Here is a 24,307-nt window from a genome sequence, read left to right as displayed (position 1 = left end):
TAATCATACATTTAAAATGGTCCCAGGATTCTGGATTCTCTCAGAATCTTTTTGTTGTTGTTGCTTTTTTGGCCACACTGCGCAGCATGCCGGAACTCAGTTCCCTGAACAGGGATCGAAACTGTGCCCTCTTCAGTGGAAGCTCGGAGTCCTAACCACTGGCCTGCCAGGGAGTTCCTCTCAGAAGTTTAAATATGGCTTTCCCATCTCTGAACACAGCAAGTCATACTCTACTCCTTCCTGAGTACTTCATATTTTTAGGTTGTGGTTTTTTGTTTTGTTTTTAATTTTTCAATGAATACTCCTTTTTTCTCTCAATCATGTGAATATAGATCTATATTATTGCTTTGGAAATATATATAAGATATTTTGTTAATACATATTATTATAATACATATATTACATATAATACATATAATATGTGTAGTGTTTTGTTTAAAGAACAAACCTTAAATATGTTAATGTTTGTGTAAGCATATAGAAATATATGGAAGCTTTTACCTTAGTAAGTGGGTTGCAGGGAGGAAACTATCATTTTTTTTTTTTAAACTATCATTTTTTAATTACACATATCTGTATTACCTACATGTATGACTTTAGTAATTTTAAAAAGGTTCTTTCAGAATAACCTATCTTAATCTGGTTTCAGCTTTTCATTTCATTCTTGTCTTTAGTATTTGAATGCAATCAGACACGCAAGTCTGGTGCACATTAGAGAAACCAAAATAATTGCCTTTTGTGGGGGGGGCAATTATTCATCTTTATTTTCATCTTTCTTTTAGTTTTCTTAACTTTAGGGCCTGTATTCTGATTAGTTTTAATCTTTTCACTGTTTTGATTTCTATTAATTTTTATAAAGGACAAAATGTAATAAAACTGGTTTTCAGACTTTTTTTTTTTTTTAAATGGAAGTACAGTTGATTTACAGTATTATGTTACTTTCAGGTGTATGACAGTGATTCAATATTTTCGTAGATTATACTCCATTTAAAGTTAGTATAAAGTATTGGCTATATTCTCCATGCTGTACAGTATATCCTTATAGCTTATTTATTTTATACATAGTAGTTTGTACCTCTTAATCCTCTATCCCTATATTGCCCCTCCCCATCCCCTTTCTCCACTGGTAACCATGAATTTGTTCTCTATATATGTGAACCTATTTCAGTTTTGTTACATTCTTTCATTTGTTTTATTTTTTAGATTCCACATGTAAGTGGTGACATATAATATTTGTCTTTCTCTGACTTATTTCGCTAAGTATAATACCCTCCAGATTGATCCATGTTGTTACAAGTGGCAAAATTTTATTCTTTTTTATGGCTGAGAAATATTATCTATATAAATATTCATATATATACACATACTCTATATCTTCTTTACCCATTCATCTGTTGATGGACACTTAGGTTGCTTCCATATCTTGGCTTTTGTAAATAATGCTGTTGTGAACGTTAAGGTGCATGTATCTGTTTGAGTTAGTATTTTCATTTTCTTCGAATATATAGTTAGGAGTGGAATTGCTGGATCATATGGTAAAAAACTAAAAATAGTAAACTTATTTTTTAGATGAAATCTTATTTGGATGTCCTAAATGTAAAACAGCTTCCTTGGATCTGTAGTTCTCAGAGTATAGTTTAAATATCATGCTAATAAAATGTTTAGGTAATAACATAAGTAAATACTGATAAAGATGTTGCTACTGCATTAAACTTCTAAACATTAAACTTCTGACACGCAGGCAGTATCGTACTATAGCTCAAAATGTTTATCACTAATGTATAAACGCCAAATTTAATATAGGAAAAGTATTCAGGGATGTCTGTACCAAAATGTTATTTGCTTAAGAAATTAATACAGAGAATTGTGTGTTTAACCAACTACCAGATTATGTTACAGCCTTAGTACTATTATTAGGAAGGGAACCCTGTTGGTTGGCTGCTCTTAATAAAGGTTTTAAGAGAGCAGTTGGGTTTTAAGATAAGTTGACTGGTTTGATTTTTTAAAGTTTGTTACATAAAAATAACCGTAAAAACACCCCATTACATGTTTACATTAATAACATTTTTATGAAAAATAACTTTTCTGAAACAAAACTTACTTAGTGAGAAGAGTGGCATTGTTTTGCATTTTTACAAATTTCTTTAATGTTTTGCCTAAATATCAATAGAAGTTGGCTGGATTCTGCATTCATACTGTTTCAGTATCACAGCTCATATAGCCTCAGGAGAACTCATCTGTAAACTTGTGAAATAATGAGAGTAAAAAGGCACATACCATCTTGGTGTGATAATGAAAATAGGTGTGACCTCATGGAGTCCCTGAAAGGGTGCCAGTTCTCCATCCACACTTTGCAACATCCACTGCTGTACACTGTTTGTGAGCGGTAGTTGTGAGCTGTAGGATTCCTGGTATGTTGCACATGTTCCATCAACTTTCTTCCTTTGCTTTGTTGCAGAGTCCTTTGGGCAGAATTATCCAGAGGTAAGAGTATTGTATTGTGATTTTAGAAAACGGTAACTCCCTGGCTTTTATGTTTGAGTGGAAACTACGTTTTCATCTTTTTTTTTTTTCTTGACAATAGAAGCATTAAATATGATGATATTTTGCTATAAAAGGGAACTAAATGTTTAATTTTGAGCAGGGGGAGAGGTAGATAGGCAATGTTGGCTGGAAATTTCAACATAATGTTGTAAATCTTACAGTTCATTTCCCTTTAAATTAAAAAAATACTTTTGATTGAAGCATTTTTCACAAACAGTACTATCACCTTCATGTAAATTTTTTTTCTGTGTGCTTTTATAGTTTTGATCAGTATTTTTGCATAGTAATAATCAACACGTATGGTATAAGTGTGCTTTACATGTAAAAATATTTTGTAATACTTAGAGCGTGTTTAATGTAGTCATTATTTTAAATGGCTTGATATTAATATAAATTTATTTGATTTTCCTAATGTTACACAGGGGTTTTGTTTTATTTTTCTTGGAATAAATTTCAAGAACTATGATTACTTGACCAGTAAGATGACTCTTTTAGTGAGTCCTGTTTTATTTTGCCTAATTGCCTTCCGGAGAATTTGTACGAAGCTATAGTAGTAATGCAAGGGATTGGTCACATCTGTTTCTAAAAATTCTCTGTTAGCTTTTATAAATATTTCTCCATTTGGGCTAGTTTAATAGATATGAGAACACACATAGAGATTATTTTGGTATGCATCATAACTTAAATTCAAGAGAATTATCATAGATGCTAGAGAAACTTTAAGAAATAATTTGGATACCTGGGTATTATTGTCTATATTCTTATGTTCATTTTAATCTTTAGGAAGCTGATGGAACTTTGGACTGTATCAGCATGGCCCTGACTTGCACCTTTAACAGGTGGGGCACACTGCTTGCAGTTGGCTGTAATGACGGCCGAATTGTCATCTGGGATTTCTTGACAAGAGGCATTGCTAAAATAATTAGTGCGCACATTCATCCAGTCTGTTCCTTATGGTAAGGAATTTTAAAATTAATGTATTAAATATGAGTTAAATCGGGGGGATGAATGGTGACTGTGTAGTTGCCAGTCTCATTAGATAAATTTTAATATTTAGAGTTTTAAATATACAGCCATTAGTAACATAATTTCTCATAGCTTATGGAGACCTTGAATCCATGCTGCTTTCAACACCTTTGGGGGAGAAATTTATTGTAATATGGATCTGTATCAGGCTCTGAGAATATTTCAGTACTGAAATGAGACATCTACAGATTGCAGCTGTAGTATACTTGTGATATTGACCTTTCATTTAGAATTAAAAAATCCTGGTTACGAGGGCAGCTTGGAAGTCAAAGTGTCCAGCCTTGTCCATCTTCTTGAATTACAGTAGTTTTAGTGAACACAAACATGCCTGTTCCTTCATTGAATTGTAGTTAGTAAGGCTTCCCATCAAATATATTGAGCTGAAATCGGGTATTATATAAATCCCACTGATTTCATTCTTATTCTCAGGGACTATCTGTTTCAGAAAATTTTATTTTGGGGCAGCACTTCTTTTAAATGAACTTGGGACCAAAAACACCTAATCAGATCTAGATTTATTAAACTAACATGTTTCCTTTTGTCAAAATATAAGCAGCAGTGGTATTATAAAGCACTGGATTGGGAGGAGGCCTGAATCCCAGTCTAGCTTTGGCCACTAATGAACTGGCGGCTTTGGCCAAAACTTTTCTCTAATATGCAGAATGAGAGAACTGGCCTATATGATTTCTTAGGTTCTTTCCAGTTCCTTTGCATTTTATTTATTTTTTTATTGTTGTGCTCTTGCAATAAAGATTTAAGTAGTTACATATATTTTTATCAGCTTTATTAAGATACATATAATTCACACGCTATAAAATCTACCCAATTAAAATGTACATTTGGTTGTTTTTTATATATTCAGAGTTGTGCAGTGATCATCACAATCTAATTTTAGAACTATCACTAAAAATATACGTGTATTTTTATTATAAAATAATAATAATTTAGAAAATTATGGAAAATACGGCAAAGTAGAAGATAGAAGACTATCTCCCATAGTCTTACCACTCTGATATTACTACTGTAAATATTTTGATTTGTTACTATATATAATTTTTAAAAAGCATAGGACTTCGCTGGTGGCGTGGTGGTTAAGAATCCACCTGCCAGTGCAGGGGACACGGTCTTGAGCCCTGGTCCAGGAAGATCCCACATGTCATGGAGCAGCTAAGCCCGTGTGCCACAATTACTGAGCCTGCGCTCTAGAGCCCACGAGCCAGAACTCCTGAACCCATGTGCCACAACTACTGAAGCCTGTGCACTTAGAGCCTGTGCTCCTCAACAAGAGAAGCCACCACAATGAGAAGCCCGCGCACCGCAATGAAGAGTAGCCCCCACTTGCGCAACTAGAGAAAGCCTGTGCGCAGCAACGAATACCCAACACGGCCAAAAATAAAAAATATAAATAAATAAATAAATTTTAAAAATTAAATAAAAAGCATAGTTTGTAAGTGTGCTATGTTTTATTTTATATTTTGGTCTTTTCCTGTCTAACACTGTGACCAGACATTTTGCTGCTGGTGTAGCCTTTAAAAACTTTTTTTTAATGGCTAAATATCTTCTGATAGATAAACCATAATTTACTTAACCATTTTTGTTTCTCTGCTACATAATGTTCAGTCAGTGTCTTTGCACATAAAGTTTCTCTCTCATACAATCATTTCTTCAGCAAACATTAAACATGAATTATATACCAGATACTGCTTTAGGCATTTACAGTTAGGGTTAGGGTTAGGGTTTTGGGGACACAAAAACAAGTAAGGAGAAATTCTTGATTGGTAGGGGGAGGTACATGTGCATACAGCTACATGTACTAAGGCTTTGTAGGTCCTACATAAGAACTATATTTGAGATTTAGTGGAGGCAGAAGTGCAAAGGAGGAAATGATCAATTGTATTGGAGAAGTGTGGTCAGAAGAGGCTTCAAAGATGAGGTAATTTCTAACCTCAAACTTGTAAGATGACTAGGTGTTTGCCAGTTGTATTCCACGCAGAAGGTGTACAGGGAAAAGCACATCAGCTTGAAACAAGCATGGTAAGATGGGGAACTGCAGGTAGTTCAGATTAGCTGGATTGTGGTATCAGAGATGTGACATGGCAACAGCCAAGGTAAACAGGTCCTCATGGAGCACATTGTATGCCACACTATGAATTTGAGCTTTATCCTGTAGGTACTGTGAAGCCATTAAAAGATTTTAGGAAGGAAAGTGACACGATGAGCTTTTTATTTTAGAAAGATCTCTAGAACAGCATGTGGGAAAGAGATTGAAGGGGACAGTGAATGAAGATAGGATTGCAGTGGCCTAGGCTAGAGCTGATGAGAATAGGTGCAGTAGGAATGGAGCTGAATGGTACAGATGTGAGAAATAGTAGAAATAAGAGGTCTTAGGCATTAATTAGATAAGAGGTGTAAGTGAAGTAGAGAAGTTAAGATGATCCTCAGGTTTTCTGCTTGGATGAAGATGTTAAATGTAAGATTTGAGGGTGATAATGGTGAATTTGAGATCACGGTTGTGTGGCTCCTGTTGTATTTTATTACAAATAGTTGTTTTATGAGTATCTTCCCTGGAACATGGTAGGTGCTGTGATATATGAACCTTGTCTGCCATTTTACTGTAGCATTACACCTGGTATGTAGTAGGCATTCAGGTACTTGTTGGATGGGTGGGGATATCTTAGTGAAGATGCCCAGTAGGCATTTGATCTATGTTTGTTCATTAGTGTAGACTTCCAAAAGTATGTTACTGCTAGGTCAAAGGGTTTGAACAATGAGAGATTTCCCCCCTCTCCCCGCAACATTTTAAAACTTTTTATCACAAAACTTGATTATTAAGAACTTTAAAACATTCAAACAATATATGAGTATATAGAGTAAAAAACGAAAGCTCTTTGTCTACTCCTTAAGGTAAGTAGTATTAGAGTATATGGAATATATCTTTCTTCTGTAAAATATAGCTGTATCTCCCTCAGCATGTATAAAAATACACATACACATATACATGTGTATGTTTTTAAAAAAATGGAGACATACTATACATTTTGTTTTTTAGCTTGCTCTTCCACTTAATATATAGTGGATGTTTTTCTGTTGATATATGTGTGTGTGTGTACATATAGTATTGCTTAGTATGTATGCATCATAATTATTTAACTGTTCCCTAATTTTTGGTATACATAAGTATACATGAGAGTTATGATCTATAGTTTTATGCATTTTGCATTTTTCTTTGATTCATCCTCATTTAGTATATAACTTTATGTATTATTTTAATTGTTGTGTAGTATTTGAACATGTTAGGGACTAAGAAAATTTCACCAAAGAGAAGTTTTGGATAGGCATGATAGCTGTCTTCAGCTATTAAAGAACTGACATGTGCAAGACAGAAAAGTTGACCTAAGGAGAAGAAGCAGGACTGGTAGGTAGTGAACGGGATTTATAGGGAAACAAATGTTACCTTAGAATAGAGTTGAGCTCGCAAGCAAAGGTGTCTGTGGATGGGATGGACTGCCCAGGGAAGAACTTACCAATGGGACTGGCCCTGCTTTGTCTGGCTTGCTGTCTCTTCATAGGGATGCTGCAGAAGATATTAAGTCACACTGGATAAGGGCCATAGGTAGAACGAAATGATGTTTAAGACTCTAAGATATTAGACTTAGTAAGGACCTGTCTGTTTTTTGGAAAGAAACAGTATTGTCAGATGTGAGGATGTATGAGAATCCCTAATTCTTGAATTTACGGAATTTGGAATTGAAGAATATTTTGTTAGTTTTAATGGGAAAACCCCTGTTAGTTTCACCTCTGATTATAATTTAATTTCTAAAAATAGATTTCCCTCTATTATAACAGAAATACAAGCCTGCTATGAAAGAAAAAGTTATTAAAATGCAGAAGGTTTAAAGGAAAAGTGGAAATATAGCTAACATTCTGTTTCATAGATTGTGCTAAAATGCTTAGGGGAACAGCAGCAGAAGCTGTCCCTTGTTTCTTCCCATTCCCAATATTCCAATAATGTCCCATTCCCAGTGTACTTCCATTCTTTTGGTTTGTTTCTCTTGATATTTGTCTTCATATTTCTAAAGTATTTATGCATATTACTTCTTCTTAGTTTGTTAATTTCAAGAACTTATCCATGACTTTTTATTACAGTATATGTGAGCTTTATCTCACCCTTTTACCCTCCCATCATCTACTGAAATTGGGTGGACCATTGGCTTTTTTGTTATCAACCCTCAAGTTACAGTATCTGTAGGCATCTTCTTTTTTAGATTCTCCAGAAGGATCTTCTGATTGACTGGGAGTATTCTAGAGGTTGTGGGAGACACAGGCACCTGAGTCCTTTGTATGCAGACTTGAGCTTAGTCCCTCCACATTCACTTCCTCAGTTTACTCCTGCCTTCCTCTGCTGTGAGTTACAAGTCTGGGAATACATTTATCTTGTCTCTAATATAATTAATGGTTTTTGAGCACTCACTGTATTGCACTGAGAGTTTTTTATGTATTAATGTTAAGTCTCTCAAGAGTCTGCAGGTAGATACTATTATTTCCATGTTATAAGTGAGAAAATTGAAGCTCAGAAAGGCTGTATAACTTGCCCAAGACCACACAGCTAGAAGGTTGTAATGTCTAGGCTTGAGCGTAAATCTGACTTGAGCCTCTGTTCTTAACCGTGGAACTGTGTTGCATCCTCTAAGTTCCTCAGCAGCAACTCCTCTTCATTGTAAAATTTGAATAAAGACTGATTTTGGGTTTCTTTTTCTGTTTGTCTCTTCTGTTTTCATTTCTCTGTTTTCTTTGTTGCCTTCCTATGGGTTACTTGAACTATTTTTAGAATTCCATTTTGATTTATCTGTGGTAGTTTTTATTTTTTTTTTTAATTTATTTTTGGCTGCACTGGGTCTTTGTTGCTGCTTGCAGGCTTTCTCGAGTTGCGGCGAGCGAGGGCTACTCTTCGTTGTGGAGCACGGGCTCTAGGCGCGCGGGCTTCAGTAGTTGTAGTACGCAGTCTCAGTAGTTGTGGCTCGAGGGCTCCAGAGCACAGGCTCAGTAGTTGTGGTGCACGGGCCCAGCTGCTCCGTGGCATGTGGGATCTTCCCAGACCAGGGCTTGAACCCACGTCCCCTGCATTGTCAGGCGGGATCTCAACCACTGCTCCACCAGGGAAGCCCCTGTAGTATTTTTTAGTGTATTTCTTTGTATAGCTTTTTAATGGTTGCTAGGTATTACGTGGTATATACATAACCTATCATAGTCGACTGGTGTTGACATTTTACTAGTTTAAGTGAAGTATACAAACCTTCCCTTTACATCCCTTTACCCTCCCTTGTTAATAATTGTCTTAAACATTTCCTTTATGTATATTGATACCTATATAAGTTATAATTTTGGCTTCAAACATCAAAACTCTAGAAAAAAGTATTTAATTTTTTAAAACCCTTTTCATTATTCTTTCTTCCTGGTGTTCTAAGATTCCTTCTTTTATTGTTTCCTTTCTGCTTAGAGACCTTGAGCCGTTCTTTTAGGGTAGATCTACTGGTGACGAATGCCTTGATTATCCCTTTGTTCTTGAAAGTTCGTCTCTCTGGATGTAGAATTAGGGATGACAGTTCTTTTCTTCCAGCACTTGAAAAACTGTCACTTTCTTTGGACCTTCATGGTTTCTGGTGTGAAATCTGCTGTCGTGTGAATTATTATTCCCCGTAGGTAACATGTCATTCCTCTTTCTGCTTTCAAGATTTTTTTCTTTGTCTTTAGTTTTCAGAAGGTTGTGCCTTGGAGTGGATTTCTTTGGGCTCATCCTGTTTGAAGTTTGCTTAGCTTCTTGAGGCTGTGTTTTATATCTTTTGCCAAATTTGGGAAATTTTCAACCATTATTTTTTTTCATGTTTATTGGAGTATAATTGCTTTACAGTGTTATGTTAGTTTCTGCTGTACAACAAAGTGAATCAGCTATATGTATACATATATTCCCATATCCTCTCTCAACCATTATTTCTTCAAATTCCTTTTTTTTTTTTTTTTTTTTTTTGCGGTACACGGGCCTCTCACTGTTGTGGCCTCTCCCGTTGTGGAGCACAGGCTCCGGACGCGCAGGCTCAGCGGCCATGGCTCATGGGCCCAGCCGCTCCACGGCATGTGGGATCTTCCTGGATTGGGGCGCGAACCCGTGTCCCCTGCATTGGCAGGCGGACTCTCAACCACTGCGCCACCAGGGAAGCCCTCTTCAAATACTTTTAAGCCTTACTCTCTTTCTTCTCTCCTTCCAGGACTCTGATGCCATGGATATTAGATATTAGATCTTTTGTTATAGTCCCACAGGTCCCTGAGGACCTGTTAATTTTTTTCATTCCATTTTTTCTCCTATTCAGATTGGGAAGTTTTTATTCTGTCTTCCTCTTTTCCATTGGCTGGTGAACCTATCTTTCGAGTTTTTTATTTCAGTTTTTATATTTTTCAGTTCTAAAATTCCCATTTGGTTCTTTTCTCTATATTTCTATTTCTTTGCTGAGACTTTTTTTTTTTTCCATTTGTTTCAAGCATGTTTGTAATTGCTTGTTGAAGCATTTTACTGATGGCTGCATTGCAGTCCTTGTCGGGTAATACTAACACCTGTGTCATCTGTGTGTTAGCATCTGTTGATTGTCCTTTCCTAGTCCTTTGGCTCTTCTGGAGACTTTTTTTGTGTGTGCCTATTGATGCTAATGGGTTGTTGGCATCTCCGTCACCCAGTCCAGGATATATGAGGCAAAAAGAAAATCTAAGGACCTCACCGCTGTGTCGTTCCTTATATCCTATAGTCCTTAGACAGTCTGTCTTCTCTTTACCTTTTTATGTTTGTTTTCTATATAATGTTAGGATGTTTAACTGTACTTAGCAGGAGGAATTAATTCCTTAATTCTTTTCTTAATCATTTTAAATAACAGATACCTATCTGTACTGGTTCACTTATACTATGACAGTGCTACTTCTGGGACAGCTTCAGAAAGCTCAACTACTCCTCCCCCTCCCCCCAAGGGGAGCCTGTGCTTTTTGTTAAATCAACACTTAAGGGCCAGCTGATTTTATACTTTTCTAAAATGTTTGAGTCCCCCTTTTTTCACTGAGCCACTTGTACTGTTATCTTGAACTGTTAAAAAAGAGCTTCTATTACTAGATATGAAGATGTCATGAAAACATTCTTTTTTATTGCTTAGTTAGGAAAGCTTGTTGTGGATTTGAGTATATGTTTAAAAAATAAAGAAGAAGAAACGTTGGTGACCCATGCAGTTAGGGCAATAAGTGTGACTCATGCTTTTTTATCTATAAGGGTGATATGATACACTTTAACTTAGAATATGTGCTAAGTTACCCTTTTTCCTTCTCAGCTGGAGTCGAGATGGTCATAAGCTCGTGAGTGCTTCCACTGATAACATAGTGTCACAGTGGGATGTCCTTTCAGGCGACTGCGACCAGAGGTTTCGATTCCCTTCACCCATCTTAAAAGTCCAGTATCATCCGCGAGATCAGTATGTTTAATATGTGCTATTCTCTCCTGGGGTGGGTCTAATTCTATCTCCAGGCTCATGACAATTTCAGTTTAAGGTTTTAGGATGCAAAAGCCCACATCTCTTCAAACCTCTTCTATGTAAAATAGTCTTTCCAGATTATCTGGATCTAGTGAATAGATTTTAAAGAGGCTGTTGTAGTATATAGTTAAAAACTGGCCTATATTAATTAAGACTTCAGAAATGGGCAAAGGTAGAAATAAGTATAATAACTGTTCTTTACCTGGGGTTTTCCTCCAATTTGAATTTCTTTAGCAGGGGAAACGGTTCATTATGAAAACTATATTTAAGAAAAAGAGTTACCCATCATTCTATTACTGAGATATAACTATTTTCATTTCTCTAGGTTTTCTTTTAGTCAAGTTCTCTTTAAGTATAAAGCTTATTGTACAGTGCTTCACAACTCACAGCTCACAAAGCATTTGTCTGTTAGATGTACATAAATATGTATTTTTACATAGTTTTAATTGGTATCTTGCCTTTCACTTTATTTCATACATATTTTACCAGTTTGCTACATCTTCATATTTATTTTTAATAATTATATCTTGTGAAGGTAAGATCTCACAACTTGACTCAGTCATTTCCCTATTATTAGGAATTTAGAGTTTAGGCTTTTTCACTATTTTAAATATGCTTGGGCTGGGAGAGTTGATGAGGTAGTAGATAGGAATTACAGAAAAGAGCAGAGAGTCAGCCTTCTGATATCATAGCAACAGCCAATGTACTATTCATATTTTTAAACAGGAACAAGGTTCTCGTGTGTCCCATGAAATCTGCTCCTGTCATGTTGACCCTTTCAGATTCCAAACATGTTGTTCTGCCCGTAGACGATGACTCCGATTTGAACGTGGTTGCATCTTTTGATAGGCGAGGAGAATATATCTATACAGGAAATGCAAAAGGCAAGGTAAGCGTAGAAGCTTAGAAGCTGGTGAAATATGCATCAGTCACCCTGTGCATTGGCTCATTTCATGTTTGCTTGTTCTTTCTTTGAAATTTCTTTTATCCCTTGACTAAGCATGCCTCCTGCCTGTGGTAAATATAGCCTGTTTTTCTCTCATGCCTTAATAATTTCTGTTCTTTGGATTTAGAGCAGTCAGAGGTTATTTGACCTAGAGAAGGATGGGGAGCCTTCACTGGATGCTAGTAATGAAAGGCCATTACTAAATTATAAAATTTAAAAATCATATCATCAATGGAATACTGCTGATAAAATGTCTGATATCTTGGTCTGCAAATATTGTATAATTTAGGCTAGCTTAATCTATAGTTTTGTGTAGTAAGAAGTTGGATTAGGTGAGCTTTAGGGTCCTTTTCAAGCTTATTAGAGTTTGAGTTCCAGTGCACTTTGATTTTTTTTTTTTTTTTGACTGGGACTTATGGGCTAGTACAGTTTCATGGCTGCTTTAGAGAGTGGCCGGGTTTTTTTTATTGTGGTAAAATGCACTTAATGAAATTTACCATCTTAACCATTCTTAAGTGTACAGTTCAGTGGTGTAAAGTACATTCACATTGTCATGCAGTCATCACCATCGTTTATCTCCAGAGCTCTTTTCATCTTGCACTCACCTTGTACTTACTAAATAATAACTTGCTATTTCCTACTCCCTTTCACTCCTTGGAAACCATAATTCTACCTTCTATCTTTATGAATTTGGCTATTCTAGTACCTGTGTAAGTGGACTCATCCAGTATTTGTTTTTTTTTGTGACAGGCTTACTTCACTTAGCATAATGTCCTTAAGATTCATTCATGTTGTAGCATGTGTCAGAATTTCCTTTTCAAGTCTGAATAATATTCCATTGTATGTATGTGTCACATTTTGTTTATCTGTTGATGGATACTTGGGTTGCTTCTACTTTTTGACTCTGGATAATGTTAAACATTATCTTTTAACAATAGGTTAAGACAGTGTCCTTTAATTGAAGAGGTAAAAGGCAATAGCAGTTGATTGAATACATGGGAATAGAGATATTTATATTAAATTTTCACCCAGTCTTTGCCCAGTTTTAGAAACAGAAGTCAAATCTAATTACTGTAAGTTATCAGAATACTTATTATTTTTCTCTTTTAAACTTTAGATCTTGGTCCTAAAAACAGATTCTCAGGATCTTGTTGCTTCCTTCAGAGTAACAACTGGAACAAGCAATACCACAGCCATTAAGTCAATAGAGTTTGCTCGGAAGGGCAGGTAAGTGAGACCTGTCTTTTTAGAGACAGTTTAAAAAGTGAGTAGAATGCAAAAATACATTGAGATTCACAGTTTTTGTGTATATTATACTTAATTTTTTTTAAAGTTTACTTAGAAAATAGTTATAGAAACTGTCACTATCTGGTTCTTAAGTTTATAAGATTTACTGCTTTGAGCCAGCAGTCACATCTTATCGGGAGGTTAACAGGCAGTTCCTTTACAGACAAGATGTCTGAGTGGTCTGTGCATAGAACCAAAATGTCTGGCATATGGTAAGCACTGGGTAAAGATGAGCTTTATATTAAAATCAGAATTGATATCACAAATTCACATAGTAAATGAATATGCACTTTACTTACATAAAACCTATTTATTTACCCTTTTAATTTCAGATGTTTTTCTGATAAGTTTGATTACCCAGCTAGAAGTAGATTTATGTATCAACAGAAACAAGAAGAAAATAGGTTGTCAGTAAGAGAAGTAACAGTCATCCTATTTTGTATGGGAACCACCATACATACTTAGAGGACATTCATGTTCAAATTCTCTTGAAGACAGTTAGTGAAGTCTGTAAGAAAGTGGTAAAATAACTTGTATTTTAGACAGGTTTCCAACATTCAGTGTTATCACAGTAAAATTTGGGCAATCCAGAATGATATATTTAGTTTATTAACTCATTAAGAATATATTGTATATAAAGCAGGCCAGAGGAATGAAGTATTTATATAATATTTAACTGTAAGCTTGTGAATTCGGGAAACTGGTTTCAATTTAGAGGTTTTGGATTTTAGTCAAATACTGCTGATTAGTTTGTGCATCTAGGGTTCAGGGATTACACAGGAAGGGAAGTAAAGCGTTTTCTCACTTCACACTATATTTTAGCTTGGAAGGTGACAAGTAGATATATAAGTAGTCTAGTCTATTACTTAGATTTTCACTCAGTCTCTCCCTGATTTGTTAGTTGTCTTATGGTACTGTTCTAAGTAACTGGTAGCCATGGAAAATGTTAACAGGAACAGATTCTGACCTCTGGTGTTGATATTGTTTTATCCTTTCTGTAGTTGCTTTTTAATTAACACAGCAGATCGAATAATCAGAGTTTATGATGGTAGAGAAATCTTAACCTGTGGAAGAGACGGAGAGCCTGAACCCATGCAGAAATTGCAGGACTTGGTGAATAGGTATGTATCAACCTATGTGCTAATTCATGGCCTGGGGTCAGGTTCCGGTTCTATTTGGGTACTTTCTTTGTCCTTCAGGACCCCATGGAAGAAATGTTGTTTCTCTGGGGATGGGGAATACATAGTCGCAGGGTCAGCCCGGCAGCATGCCCTGTACATCTGGGAGAAGAGTATCGGTAACCTGGTGAAGATTCTCCATGGGACAAGAGGAGAACTCCTCTTGGATGTAGCTGTGAGTAGGAAGAGAGGTTGCTGTTGTTACTTATGTAATACAGAAAATCTTGGATTCATCCTCAGAATTGATTTTTCTTTGCTTCATTAAAATTTAGTGGCATCCTGTTCGACCCATCATAGCATCCATTTCTAGTGGAGTGGTATCTATCTGGGCACAAAATCAAGTAGTAAGTATTTTTCTGGTTTAACTGCTTTGAAGCTAGATACCCTTTCCTTTTATCAAAGAACTTTACAAATAGTAAAGCCCAAAATTACCTTATATACTTTCTTTTCCATATGATTCTTCTAATTAAATAGTTCAGTGCATCTAGTTTTGCTTTATTTTAATGGTAAGGTCTTGGTCCAAAGTCAATTTACCAGCTCTGTTTTCAGGGAGAAAATCTAGTGTACTTCCTGGTACGTTTTTCTGTTGCTCATCTGAGATAGAGTTTTCTTGTGCTTTTCTTATTTTCAGCTCAGTTAGCTTCTGTTTTACATCTTGGTTTTAGTTTGAACACCTTTAATTATATTTGTAATCAGTGTACTCAGAAGAAAACTTAACATTTTACCTCAGAATTACATCTTAAAAAGATTAAAGAAGGCAGTTATTTATGAAAGAACTACAGTTAATAACATGGAATGTTTAAGGTAGGAAACGCCTTAAGATAATAAAACTGTAGATACCTAATTTTTATTATCTGCCAAATTTGATCTCAATCCTTTTATTTATATCATTAATTTTTATTATCTGCCAAATTTGATCTCAATCCTTTTATTTGTATCATTAATGTCTAGGTTACAGACCGCTGCTTTCTCATACGGTTAAGTAGTATGTTTTGTTTGTGGCATAGGAAAATTGGAGTGCATTTGCGCCAGACTTCAAAGAATTGGATGAAAATGTAGAATATGAAGAAAGGGAATCAGAGTTTGATATTGAAGATGAAGATAAGAGTGAGCCTGAACAGACAGGTAATATTTCTCAATTGCAGGTAGTATTTCCCAAAGGAAAAATGATTGTTTTACTCAGTACTCATTCTTAATTTGTGTTGAAAATTCATTTCAGCACTTAGTCTAATTTTTTTTCCCTAAGCTTACACAGTTTTGACAGTGTTTTTAGAACATTTATTTGTAAGGCATTGACTCAGGGCTTACATGGGCGTTACTAGGGCTCAAGCAGCTCTCTTAATGTTTCACTTTGTATTTCCTGACTAATTGCAGATGATTAAATGAGGATATGCATGGGGCACCTAACAAAGCCACCCACACACGCTGGGTGCTCAGCTGCTGTTTGGGTATTGTCACTCCTTTGTCAGTAAGATGAAGGTAAAGAGCATGAGCTCTGGAGTCAGACTGCCTTGGGCAGAATACTTATTCTTTAAACCTAAACTTCCTTTTCTGTAAAATAAGGATAACAGTAGTACCTGCCTTTTAGGGTTGTGGGGAATAAATGAGATAACTCATGTAAAGGGCTCACTATAGTGTCTAGGCCATAATGAGCATTCAGATGTTCTCTTCTACTATGATTATGGTCGTGATCATTGTTATTTTTATCTCTTGGCTTCTGAACTTCTAGATAGGAAGTTACTTGAGAATAAAGATTTCACTTTATAGCCCCATCGTTGTCTAAACACAGGGCTTTGCGTCTGGCAGGGGTTTGTGTGTATGAATGCTTAATGTGCCCAGTTGGCACTGTCAGCTTGAGTAATTAATGCCACGGGTCATTGACTGCTGGGCCACTTGATGGTGTCAGGAATCGGGGAATTGGGATTGAAATTAGTTCTCTCCAGCTTGAAAGTGCTGGTCCTCACTTTTGCGATATTAGATAACTTACATGCCTCCTGTGTTTTAGAAAGACCGTCAGGGCTGCAGTATATTCTGGATTGTATTAGTGTTATTGGACTGTGTTGTACGAAGCCTTCCCAAACTTCTGCAGAAGTTGTTTCTCCTTCCCATCTCCTTGGCACATTGCACATACCTTTACTGTAGCACTTACTGTATGGGACTGAAATTATCTGTGTGTATGTGTCTCCCCAATTAGACTTCTAAAATTTTTACTGAAGAACCGTTCCCAACTTTCTGGGGCATTGCTTTATTCCCAGTGCCTAGCATGTGGTGGAAATTCAGTAAATATTTGCAGAACGACTAAGTAAAACGAACTGTTTGGTTTTCCTCCTTTGTTTCTCCTGGATTTCAGTTTATGAAAACCATAAGCTATATGTAAAAAGCAGTTTTCTACTTCTTCTCACACCTCTGCTGTGTTTTTGTCCTGCAGGGGCTGATGCTGCAGAGGATGAGGAAGTGGATGTCACCAGTGTGGACCCTATTGCCGCCTTCTGTAGCAGGTGAGCTGCCGCTGAAGGCTGGGCCTGGGGTGCTCCTCCTCCTCAGTCTCTGGTTGTACTGCTCAGTTCCCCGGCTCTTCCTTCAGGCCCATCTGCCTTTGACCTCAAAGAGATAACTCTTTTGGTGCGCAAGAAATCCCTTCCCTTCTCCCTTGATAGAAAAATTTTAAGAAAGTGAAATAATTTGTTTATGCCATTTATTTTTACTACTGATTTTATTAATCGTGTTGTCTGATTTCCTTTTTTAAAAATTTATTTATTTATGGCTGCGTTGGGTCTTCGTTGCTGCGCACAGGCTTTCTCTAGTGGCGGCGAGCGGGGGCTACTCTTCGTTGTGGTGCGCGGGCTTCTCATTGCGGTGGCTTCTCTTGTTGCGGAGCATGGGCTCTAGGTGCATGGGCTTCAGTAGTTGTGGCTCGCGGGCTCTAGAGCGCAGGCTCCGTAGTTGTGGCACACGGGCTTAGTTGCTCTGCGGCATGTGGGATCTTCCCGGACCAGTGCTCGAACCTGTGTCCCCTGCATTGGTAGGCGGATTCTTAATCACTGTGCCACCAGGAAAGCCCCTGTCTGGTTTCTTTTTATTTGTCTTGGCTTTCTTGAAATTTTAGATCCATACCTGTTGCTTATGGTTGGATGATTCTGCCCTAGAGGAAGGGTTCATGGTTTAAGCAACTTTCTCCTCTTTTTTCCTATCCCTTTTCTGATCCTGTTCCAAATAGTGATGAAGAGCTGGAAGATTCAAAGGCTCTATTATATTTACCCATTGCCCCTGAGGTAGAAGACCCAGAAGAAAATCCTTATGGCCCCCCACCGGATGCAGTCCAAACCTCCTTGATGGACGAAGGGGCTAGTTCAGAGAAGAAGAGGCAGTCTTCAACAGATGGGTCCCAGCCACCTAAGAAGAAACCCAAAACAACCAATATTGAACTGCAAGGAGTACCAAATGATGGTAAGAGCCACGTTTTCTCTCCCTCACCTGACAGACGCCACTCTCCAGCACAATCTGGTAATTTCCTGTTTGGGTGATTTTCCCTTAAAGGAATTTTCCCATGAGTCTTTTTTATAGTGCTTTACAACTTTGTAATAATTTCATCTGCTTCACTTCTCTTTTAAAATGGGGAGATTCTGGGCTTCCCTGGTGGCGCAGTGGTTGGGAGTCCGCCTGCCAATGCAGGGGACACGGGTTCGAGCCCTGGTCCGGGAAGATCCCGCATGCTGCGGAGCGATTAAGCCCGTGTGGCACAACTACTGAGCCTGTGCTCTAGAGCCTGAGCACCACAACTACTGAGCCCACGTGCCACAACTATTGAAGCATGCACACTTAGAGCCTGTGCTCCACAACAAGATAGGCCACCGCAATGAGAAGCCCGCACACCGCAACCAAGAGTACCCCTGCTCTGCAACCAATAGTAGCCCCTGCTCGCCACAACTAGAGAAAGCCCGCGCACAGCAACAAAGACCCAACGCAGCCAAAAATAAAAAAAAATAAAAAAAATTAAAAAAAAATAAATTAAATTAAATAAATTTAAAAAAAAAAAAAAAATAAAATAAAATGGGGAGATTCTGCCCTCAGTACTTTGCCTAAGATGACATACTTTAAGTCTCCTGACATCTGGCTCAGTTTGTTTAAATACCCTGCCTCTCCCCCAAGATTCTCATTAGGTAGTAAAGTACTAGTCAGACTTGGAGAACCTTAATTCTTCCTACCTACTTTTACAGTCTGACTCTAGGAGCCTTTTTAATTACATGGTTGAGTCTGGATTCTTACCCTGGTCTGTCGTGTACCAAAGCCCATTCCCTTTCTGGTCTCACATGCCAGTGTGCACATGTGCATTCCTGTTGTGGCTTGTGTGGTAAAGTATCAGTGTGTCTTTGAGCTACCTTTTCCATTTAGAGCTGCTGTGGCTTCGTATGAATCACATAGGCCATGTGGCCAAGGAACTATTTCTCATTTAATAGCCACTCTTCTATAGTTTATAATTAATAAACAAAACAAACTTTTCTTATATTAGTGGACCTGAGATACAAGAGCAGAATTCTTTGCTCATGGATAGGTGGCATGGCACATGCTCAGTTGGGGTGATGTGTGGATTTCTTTCTGTGCCTATCTGTCCTTTTACAGAAGTCCATCCACTACTGGGTGTGAAGGGGGATGGCAAATCCAAGAAGAAGCAAGCAGGCCGGCCTAAAGGATCAAAAGGTAAAGAGAAAGATTCTCCATTTAAACCGAAACTCTACAAAGGGGACAGAGGTTTACCTCTGGAAGGATCAGCGAAGGGTAAAGTGCAGGCGGAGCTCAGCCAGCCCTTGACAGGTAAGGACACATTGGGAGCACTGTCTGGCTTGCTTCGTGGCCTTGCTTTGTACAGCCCCTGACAACGTTTAACTGCAGCATTTTTTCCTTCCTTCCCTCCTTTTCCCCAGTGGCAGATATTCTCTGAGTTTTAAAACTACTGCCTAGGGCACGCTAAACCAGATTTGGCTTAATTCAGTGGCTCTTAACCTTGGGTCTATAACCAGGTTTCAGGGGATCTCCATTCCCTTGGTCTTATGCAAAATATTGTATGAATATTTTGGGGGGGAGGATGCCTGTACATTTCACTGGATTCCTGTAGGAATCTGTGACCTGAAAAAGGGTAAGAGCCCCTGGTTTAATTCATTTTTTAAATCTGTGTTTGCTCCTAGGTTTTTTGTTTTGTCTCAAATGAAAGATCCAGACAGATAACCAGAAATAAGAGCTTCTTTATACAGCCCTTGACTACTTAACTGTAGCATCTTTTTTCTCTCTCTTCAAATCCCAGAGGTGGTGTTTTTCTCTCTTTCAGTAGTCTAGAAGCAATGATGGAGTTGTTAGTAGTACCATCATGTTAAGGAAGAAGATGAGGTGTTTTGTTTTTTCAAACAGGAGATTACCAAAAGGACAAACTTTGTAGCTTCTTAACACCTAAGCCTCTTGAAACTTACTGTTTTCTCACTTCTATATAATTGAGGGATTTTTATTGGAGGATGGAGAACAGTTTCAATTTCCAGTCAAATACTTGTGAATCTAGGCTAAATGGTCTTTTGTTTGGAAAATAGAAAGCAAACTCAAGTTCATTTCTGCTCAAATATTGTTGGGTTTTGGAAACTTTTTGTTATGTTTTATATTTAGGCACTGCTTTAGTTAATACATTACTCTCCGTTTTCTGTGGCTAGGTCAGTAGATTCAGAGGCAGGACTAACAAAATATCAGTGTTTGTGTTTAGGTTTTTTCTTTCCCCACTTTAAAATTTTAATTGTGTTAATCCAAATGTGATGATATGCAAAACAGAGTTCCTTAAGCCAGTTAATCATTGTGAAGATGAATTTGCTTCTGCAGAGAAGCTGAAACAGACTCAATTACTCATCAATTTGAGTATTCCCCCTCAAGTTCACTAGATTTAGACTTTCATAGTCCAACACCATACCATTGGAACACTAGCATTTTTTTTCCCAGCAACAATATTTATGGTACTCCACTGATAATCACTTACCACCTCCACATTCAGTCCACTTAGGGCCATGTCTGTATATTTTAAAAAATAGCCTGGAAGAGTTATATGGGCATTGCCAGCAAAGATTGCATGTCAGTAATTGACTAATGTAAATAAAAAACATCCTTCCATAACCCACTTCTTGCATAAGTGGATGCCACTATAGAAGAAACAATTTAAAGTTCAAATAGATTTCCCTGGCCCCAAGAGCTGAAATGCTTCAGGGTGATTTCAAATGTAGGCAAACATATTGAATTAATTGAAATACTCTAAGACATACTTTCCCAGCATCTTCAGAATCTATATGTAATTAATCATTTGCTTTTTAATACTAAGTGTATGGCAAATAAACCATTTGAAGTTTTCTCTCTATAATACAGTGATTTCAACTTTTAATTATAGCTGATATGGTCACTAAGAGTTACTAAATATTTTTGGCATTTCTCAAATTGGCTTAGAGTATAACAGCAGTGGTATTTTTTAGCTATGCTTCAAAAACATCTAAATGAGATGTTAGAAAGTTTACTTAGCCGTAAAGGAATGGGCCTTTTTATTCCCTGAAGTTTTCAAAATACTGCATTGAAATTTTGATCTATGTGTAAAATACATAGTGTTTGTACATGTCAGCATTTCAAAACTCCTTCTAGCAAGACTGGATATCATTATCAATGGCCTATTAGAAGTTTATTCCCACTCACTGGGCTGACAAGGTTAAAAAAGGTACCGACCTCGTTAAAGGCTAGAACTTGTGTCTTGAAACAGCAGGGTGCTTCAGACTGGATTTTTATTTTCTTCATTATTGTTATCAGGGACTTGAGTTGGTCAGCCTTAAATGGAGGCAGCTATTTTAACGGCTTCACGTTTGAAAGGACTAGAGGAGATTTTTACATAACAAGGCCAGGGTGATGATACGCTTTCTGATAACACACAGACAAAACAACTGTCTAGATTACTGCAAGCATTTTACCAACTTCTCATGGTTGTCTGCGTTGCATACTTCCCCGTGTAATCTGTACTTCCTTCTTCCCATTTTCTTCTTCTCTTGCCTTGGTTCCTTGGCCTTTTCCTGAATGGAAATCTCCAAAACTGCAATGGCCAGATCAAACTCCCGAGTGTGCTGAGGAGCAGGATCATTAAAAAACCTCAAAAAAGGCATTGTGGTTTAGTCCTGACACTTCTTCAGAAGGGCTTTTAGCCACTAGCTGCAGTGTGGTTTGGGTCTTTATGAAGGCTGTGAGTCTGGGGGAGAGTGCTGAAACTGAGTATCATATAGCGCGCCGTTAGAAGTCTCAGTTTCAGGGCAACCTGTCATACCTTTTGTGTGGGTTTCTTTGGGCGAGGGTGGCGCTTCATCCAATACCATTTTCAGCTTGGAGGGCCCAGAGCAGGCAGAGGCTGGCTGACACATGCTGTTCATTTTCGCATGGCTCCCCTAGGCCTCTGAGGTAATAAAAACTCTTATGTCTCATGTTCTTCCACACCTTGGAGAGTTTCAATAAAAAGCAGCATGCTGTCATTGTGGATTTTCCACCAGATATTAAGAAATGAATCTTGATCCTCAGTGGCTGAGGCTGAACCATCTTCAAAGATTAGTTCAGTCTGATGAGTGTATTTATAGATTCAGTGCTTTGTGGACCTCCCCGCAAATGCCCTGCTTTTGCATTAGAGCCAGTTCATTCGAAGGCAGATTGTAGGTGTAGGCTACTGCTCAAGTTAGGTAAATGCCAACTGTTTGTTAATATCTGCAATTTATCAGTTACTGAAGAAACCTGTTCAGTAAGCCCTGATAGGCCTGACAGAGCTGCTACAGTCTGTTGCATGTTGCAACAGGAGATTATGCATTTCAGGCGACAGTTGGAAGACACATAGACTGCCAGTAGAAGTAATCTAGCCATCTGGAATCTGAGGCTGTAGAAAATTCTTCCCTATCAAACAGCTCATCAGTATTGAACAGTACCAGTGGACCCACATCCACGAAGACACACTTTCTGTGATGAGGGAGGACCCATCAGTGAAGCTTAAGGGTAACCCTGAGCTGGGGACTTTTCAGAAAGTCCAGATCAACATAGCACCATCTGTCAGATTCCCTCTGGTTACCCTTATTAGATACTCTCCAGAGGACAGTCCTCAGGATCGAAACTTGAGATGTGAGCAGAGCCACCAGTGTCCCGGTTGCCCTGTGACCGCTCAAAGATTGCCCTAGAAGTAGGGCTCCTTGGCAGTAAACACCATTGGTAGCAAGTGTGACAAAGTTGTGATCTGTCGCATATGTGGTCTAAAGGCCTTGTGGGATGGTGGGCATGAAGGGAATGGTGGTGGCACCTGGGTCTGTTGAGGGTGGCGAACGCCAGACTGAGCAGAGGTGCCACTTCTGAGGGCCCACAGGCCCTGCGCTGATTTCCCTGCCTTTGGCTGCACCACTGCCCTCCTGGTGCTGGCCCCCCACCCTGGGCCTCTGAACCATATTCTGTTCACTTGCTGAATCTGATTGTTTTAAATGATTGGTAGGGGCTTCCCCCCCGCTTTTTGAAAAATGATCAGTCTCTCAAAGACTAATTTATGAATTCCTGCTAAAATCATATTTTTAGATGGCTAGTTGGGTATTCTCATTCTGTGTGGTCTTATTAGATGACTAAGGTAATGTTTGAAAATTAAATGTTTTCTTAAGCCACCCTGGCTTGGCTGCTTTGGGGAGGTACCAATAACAGCTGTTTACCATGAGCTGAATTTTTCTTAATTTTATATTACTGGAGATTTCTGTCACGTTGCGGCTAAATAATACTTGGGGCAGATTTTTAAGTAGCCTGGGGATCTTCTGCTTTGTTGCTGTTTCTCTGTATCTTATCTTGCTCACAGACTTGCTTGCTCTGGTATTGGTTTGTTGCCTGATGCCTCAACAAGCTTTGTTTTTGGTCTCTTCACAGGAAAGAGAGGGATAAAGAAAAAACATTAACTGACCTTAGATAATCAGTATAATAATGTAGCTCATTAAGTCATCTTGAGTGCCCATTATTAACGCAAGCCACTTTTTCCTCATAAGTTAGGCTTAAAATATCTAAATCATTTCTAGTTTATATAGCATCTCATCTCAGAAGTCAACTCTTCTTTTAGAACAGCTATTATCATCCTAACTAGATGATATCTGATGAAGGTATGAGGATCGAGGACTCTCATACATTGTAGGTATAAGGTATGTTGGTTTTGTATGTGAAAGAGCTTCCATATACATGGAAGTGTTCTAGAAGGAGTGCACCTGGGGTTTTTTGAGCAGAATGGAGTTTAAGCTTTTAAATTGTACACATATCCTTTTGAATATGCATGACTTTTTAATGATCAAAATGTTAGTCTTACTATAAAGCTGTAATTGAGAAAATGGTTTGAACCTGAGGGCAAAATGGAAATGGAGAGAAGAAAAGTCTTTTTTTTTTTTTTTTTGCGGTACGTGGGCCTCTCACTGTTGTGGTCTCTCCCGTTGCGGAGCACAGGCTCTGGACGCGCAGGCCCAGAGGCCATGGCTCACGGGTCCAGCCGCTCTGCGGCACGTGGGATCCCCCTGGACCGGGGCACGTACCCGTGTCCCCCGCATTGGCAAGCAGACTCCCAACTACTGCGCCACCAGGGAAGCCCAATGTTGTCTATTTTTAAACTGTTAAACTAGATTGGTCAGAGTACCTGTGGAAACAATCAGAGAAACTAGCCTTAAAGTGTTAAAGGCCTGTTACTGAGTCCTGTGGAGTAGATTCTTTTATTTCAC

At 38.0% G+C, this 24,307-nt stretch overlaps 1 protein-coding gene across 3 annotated transcripts in view; it reads left to right on the top strand.

Annotated features, from left to right (window-relative positions):
• RBBP5 (RB binding protein 5, histone lysine methyltransferase complex subunit) overlaps positions 1 to 24,307 on the top strand; it is a 35,753-nt gene that overhangs the window by 9,444 nt on the left and 2,002 nt on the right. Inside the window, exons 2-13 of one of the 3 annotated variants that reach the window (XM_007470677.1) lie at positions 2,459 to 2,484; positions 3,328 to 3,500; positions 10,932 to 11,072; positions 11,859 to 12,021; positions 13,196 to 13,305; positions 14,367 to 14,486; positions 14,565 to 14,718; positions 14,816 to 14,887; positions 15,551 to 15,668; positions 16,972 to 17,041; positions 17,761 to 17,990; positions 19,164 to 19,355. In XM_007470677.1, coding sequence (XP_007470739.1) covers positions 2,459 to 2,484; positions 3,328 to 3,500; positions 10,932 to 11,072; positions 11,859 to 12,021; positions 13,196 to 13,305; positions 14,367 to 14,486; positions 14,565 to 14,718; positions 14,816 to 14,887; positions 15,551 to 15,668; positions 16,972 to 17,041; positions 17,761 to 17,990; positions 19,164 to 19,355 — 1,569 coding nt within the window. The remainder of the gene's footprint in view (positions 1 to 2,458; positions 2,485 to 3,327; positions 3,501 to 10,931; positions 11,073 to 11,858; positions 12,022 to 13,195; positions 13,306 to 14,366; positions 14,487 to 14,564; positions 14,719 to 14,815; positions 14,888 to 15,550; positions 15,669 to 16,971; positions 17,042 to 17,760; positions 17,991 to 19,163; positions 19,356 to 24,307) is intronic. The other 2 variants (XM_007470678.1, XM_007470679.1) reach the window with 2 other exon arrangements.

This window comes from Lipotes vexillifer, unplaced genomic scaffold (genome assembly GCF_000442215.2).
Source record: "Lipotes vexillifer unplaced genomic scaffold, Lipotes_vexillifer_v1.1 scaffold1122, whole genome shotgun sequence".
Classification (NCBI taxonomy): domain Eukaryota; kingdom Metazoa; phylum Chordata; class Mammalia; order Artiodactyla; family Lipotidae; genus Lipotes; species Lipotes vexillifer.
This window is presented reverse-complemented; position numbering and strand designations above follow the sequence as displayed.